Source organism: Chlorella variabilis (assembly GCF_000147415.1).
Source record: "Chlorella variabilis unplaced genomic scaffold CHLNCscaffold_2, whole genome shotgun sequence".
Taxonomy (NCBI): Eukaryota; Viridiplantae; Chlorophyta; class Trebouxiophyceae; order Chlorellales; family Chlorellaceae; genus Chlorella; species Chlorella variabilis.
In genome coordinates this window covers 669,462-673,653 of record NW_005435086.1, presented here as the reverse complement: position 1 = coordinate 673,653, position 4,192 = coordinate 669,462, and the positions used below count along the sequence as shown (strand labels likewise).

Here is a 4,192-nt window from a genome sequence, read left to right as displayed (position 1 = left end):
TACCTGCCCCAGGTGACCGACCTGCACCGCCACTTTGTCGACCACCTCACCATCCCATCCCGCCAGGGCAAGGGCGTGCTGCGGCGCGTGGACGACGTCTTTGACTGCTGGTTCGAGTCGGGTGCGTGCTGCTGTTGTGCGGCGGCTGGCCGGGCAGCGGGGTGCTGCCACGGGCCGCCGTGTCTGCCAGCCTGCCCGGCAGCCGCTGGCGCTCCACCTGTCTCCCTCACCTGCCTTCACCCGCCGCCCCTCCTCTCGTCACCCTCCTCACCTCCTCCTCCTCCTCCCCCTCCCCGCAGGCTCCATGCCCTACGCCCAGCAGCACTACCCCTTTGAGAACAAGGAGCGCTTCGAGCGCGGCTTCCCCGCTGACTTTGTGGCAGAGGGGCTGGACCAGGTGCGGCGGGGGCGCGGCGTGGTGTGGTGCTGCTGTTGCTGCTCATGACGTGGCGGCGATGCTGTGTGTGTGTGTGTGTATTGTACATCCGGGCCGCCACTGCCTGGCCCTCCAGCTCCCACCCAGCTGCTGCCTGCCCGCGGTGCGCCTGCGCAACACCCGTACCGCCCATATCGCATACCGTATCGTACCGTACCATGCCTTGCCCAGCCGCCGCCGCCAGTCCCCCGGCGGCCCACCGTGCCTGCGCCCCCAACCCCTAACTGACCTGCAGACCCGCGGCTGGTTCTATACCCTGATGGTCCTCTCCACCGCCCTCTTCGACAAGCCCGCCTTCAAGAACCTGGTGTGCAATGGCCTGGTGCTGGCGGCAGATGGCAAGAAGATGAGCAAGCGGCTGAAGAACTACCCGGTGTGTGGGCTTGGGTGGGGGCGCCCTGGGGCTCTCGCCTGCCCTCGCCTGGCCTTCCTGCTTCACAGGGGGGCGCCCTGCTCCGCGCTCCAGCCCACACCACCACCACGCACGCACACGCATGCACTGGCATCAGCGCACCTCACCCACCCGCGCCACCCCACCATGTTTGAAATCCGCCTGCGCCCACCTCGCTCCACCCTGCCGAACCCACCCATGCAGGACCCAATGGAGGTGGTGAACAAGCACGGGGCCGACGCGCTGCGCCTCTACCTCATCAACTCACCCGTGGTGCGCGCCCGGCTGGCCGGGGCAAGGGCCGGGGACGGGCTTTGCCGCCGCGGGCTGCCGGCTGCGCCTCAGGCGGCTGGGAGCGCCGCCCTGCTGCTCCCTCCCCACACATGGTGTCTCTGCATACCCCCTTTGCCTGCATCCCTCCAATGTGCCTTGACCCGCTGTGTGCCTTCTCGTCTTCTAAAGGAGAGAGCTGTCTGTTTCACTCGCAGGTGCGTGCCGAGACGCTCAAGTTCAAGGAGGAGGGGGTGTTTGGGGTGGTGAAGGACGTCTTCCTGCCCTGGTACAACGCATACAGGTGGGGGGTCGTCGACGGGGGCAGGGCGGGCCAGGGCGCAGGGCAGGGCAGCAGAGCAGGGCGGAGCAGGGAGGCATGGCGGCATAGGGTGGGGCGGCGTGGAGCCGTGGGGAGAGGCGGCAGCCGGCAGCCATCCACCGTTTTATTCTCCTACCCGCATGCCCACCCCCGCCCCCGGCCCCCTGCCCCTCTGCAGGTTCATGGTCCAGAACGCGGTGCGGTGGGAGCAGGAGACGGGGCAGGCCTTCCAGCCGCTGAGCGTGGATGTGTCTGCTGCCACCAACGTGCTCGATCGCTGGATCTGTGCCGCCTCGCGCTCGCTCACCGCCTTTGTGCGGGAGGAGATGGAGGCGTACAGGTGGGGGCGGTGCGGAGGTGTGTGTGTGTGGGAGAGAGGGAGGGAGAGAGAGAAGGAGAGAGAGTGTGTAGGTGGTAGGTGTGTGGAGGAGGAAGGAGGTCCCGGCTGCGGCTGGCATGCGCCGGTCGGAGGCGCTGCGGGCCTGGGCAAGCACCGCCACGCGCCGCCCGCTCGGCCACCTGTCCTCCTCAAATGCCTGCCGGCTGCTGCCTCGCCTGGTTCCTCACCTGCGCACCCGTGCCGCACCTTCTCCCCAACCGCAGGCTGTACACCGTGGTACCGTACCTGGTGCGCTTCATTGACTCCCTCACCAACGTGTATGTGCGGTACAACCGCAAGCGGCTCAAGGGGCGCAACGGGCCGCACGACACGCTGCTGGCGCTGGCCGCGCTGTTTGATGTGCTGCACACGGTGTGCAAGGTCATGGCACCCTTCACGCCCTTCTTCACAGGCGAGCAGATCGGGGTGGCTGGAGGGACTGTGTGGGTGGGCGGGGCGGGGGCCAGCATACCTTTGGTGGGAGAGCAGCGGGCGAGCGCTTGGCCGCGCATGCCTCGGGCGTGCCTCCGCCATCCCGAGGCTCGTATCTGGATGCCGACACACCCACAACATTGCACCCACCCCCACCCCCACCCCCTCCCCTCCCCTCCTCTGGCGGCAGAGGCGATGTACCTCAACCTGCGGCGCGCACTGCCGCCCGGCGCCCCAGAGAGCGTGCATTTCTGCGAGATACCCGAAGCGGAGGCGGCGCAGGTGGGCGCCGCGTGCGGGGCGCCGCGCCGCGCGGCCAGGCAGGCGCCGTGCGCGCTGCCGGCAGGCGGTTTGCAGCGCTGGTTGCAGCCCGTCGCTCCCGGCACGCACCACGCGCCACATGATGCCACCCGCTACCCGCCCCACACACATGCCACGCACACGGGTACATGCAGACAGCACATTTCCCCCTCCCCTGGCCCCTGCAGGCCGGCGATGCCCAGATCCAGACCAGCGTGGAGCGCATGCAGCGCGTGATTGAGCTGGCGCGGGCGATCCGGGAACGGCACGGGCGCGGCGTGAAGATGCCGGTGCGCGAGGTGGTGGTGGTGCACCCCGACCAGAGCTTCCTTGACGACCTGACCGGTGAGGTGGCGCTGAGCTGGCGCTGAGGTGGCACGGCGGTGGCGCTGATGCGGTGGCGGGAGGTTGATGCGGGTGCCGGCAACCTTGCGATCAGTTCCTCCCACCAACAACTCGCACCACATGCCGCAACGCCGCAACGCCACAGCGCCCACACCAAACCACTTTCCCCTCCCAACACATCTCCCTCTCCACACCGCACCGCGCCTCTCACCCCCTGCAGGCGAGCTGCGGGAGTATGTGGCGGAGGAGGTCAACGTTCGCTGCCTCACCCCCTGCGCCGACCCGCTGCGCTACTGCACCGTGCGGGCGGAGCCGGAGTGGGGGGTGCTGGGCAAGCGGCTGGGCAGGGCGATGGCGGCGGTGGCCAAGGCGGTCAAGGCGCTGCCCATGGAGGTGGGCTGGCCTGCTGCTTGTGGGGGGGCTGGTGGTGGTTGGTGCTGGTGGTGCTGGTGGTGGTGGTGGTGGGCCGTGATGGTGGCTGTGGTGGTGGTGGTGGTGCTTACCTTGTGGGGCGCGGGCTGCCTGGCGCCAGCCGGCAACCGGCAGCAGCCGCACAGACAGCCTCTATGCCTGCGCCGGCCTCTATGCCACGCCGAGCGGCAGTGCCTCGACCTCGCCTGCCTGCCATCCTGCCTGCCATCCTACCTGCGCCACAGGACATCTTGGCTTATGAGGAGGGCGGCAGCCTGACTGTGGAGGGCGTGGAGCTGGGAGCTGGGGACTTGAAAATCCTGCGAGACTTCTCGCCGCCAGCGGGCAGCACGCCGGGTGCGCGCGTGGCCTCGCCGCCGCCCCTCCACGCCCAGCGGTCGCCTGCGCGGCGCACGAGGCACTCGCACCCTGCTGCCGCCGGCCCGCCATTCGTGCTTGCCGCCCGGCACGCCCGCGACCTTCCCTCCACCCGCGGCCCCGGCCCTCCCCATCGTGATCATGCTCTCCCCATCATTGGCTGCGCTGCAGAGGAGGTGGATGCTGCGGGCGACGGCGAGGTGCTGGTGGTGATGGACCTGCGGCCTGATGAGGAGCTGGTGGCGGCGGGACGGCGCGGGAGGTGGTCAACCGCGTGCAGCGCCTGCGCAAGAAGGCCGGCCTGCAGCCCACGGAAGCAGGTGGGCGTGGTGCGCGCGCGCGCGCGCGTGTGTATATGTGTCTGTGCGGTTTGTGGGCTGGTGCAGGGCAGGGGCTGGTTGGGAGCGGGCAGCCTGGCAGCGAGTGGGCCGCCTGCTGCTCGCCCTTCGCCCTTCCGTGCGCCACAGCGTGGCTCGAGATGAGTGACTGGATGAGCAGCGCCTCCCACCCACCTCCTGCCCCACGCGC

At 69.5% G+C, this 4,192-nt stretch overlaps 1 protein-coding gene across 1 annotated transcript in view; it reads left to right on the top strand.

Annotated features, from left to right (window-relative positions):
- Nucleotides 1-4,192, top strand: part of CHLNCDRAFT_137710 (hypothetical protein) — a gene marked incomplete at both ends in the record, with an annotated part of 9,249 nt that overhangs the window by 4,646 nt on the left and 411 nt on the right. The window contains 13 exons of the mRNA XM_005851362.1: nucleotides 13-121; nucleotides 300-397; nucleotides 672-809; nucleotides 1,032-1,100; nucleotides 1,316-1,401; nucleotides 1,598-1,759; nucleotides 2,023-2,245; nucleotides 2,423-2,512; nucleotides 2,719-2,875; nucleotides 3,096-3,268; nucleotides 3,532-3,643; nucleotides 3,836-3,903; nucleotides 3,945-3,984. Coding sequence (XP_005851424.1) covers nucleotides 13-121; nucleotides 300-397; nucleotides 672-809; nucleotides 1,032-1,100; nucleotides 1,316-1,401; nucleotides 1,598-1,759; nucleotides 2,023-2,245; nucleotides 2,423-2,512; nucleotides 2,719-2,875; nucleotides 3,096-3,268; nucleotides 3,532-3,643; nucleotides 3,836-3,903; nucleotides 3,945-3,984 — 1,525 coding nt within the window. The remainder of the gene's footprint in view (nucleotides 1-12; nucleotides 122-299; nucleotides 398-671; nucleotides 810-1,031; nucleotides 1,101-1,315; nucleotides 1,402-1,597; nucleotides 1,760-2,022; nucleotides 2,246-2,422; nucleotides 2,513-2,718; nucleotides 2,876-3,095; nucleotides 3,269-3,531; nucleotides 3,644-3,835; nucleotides 3,904-3,944; nucleotides 3,985-4,192) is intronic.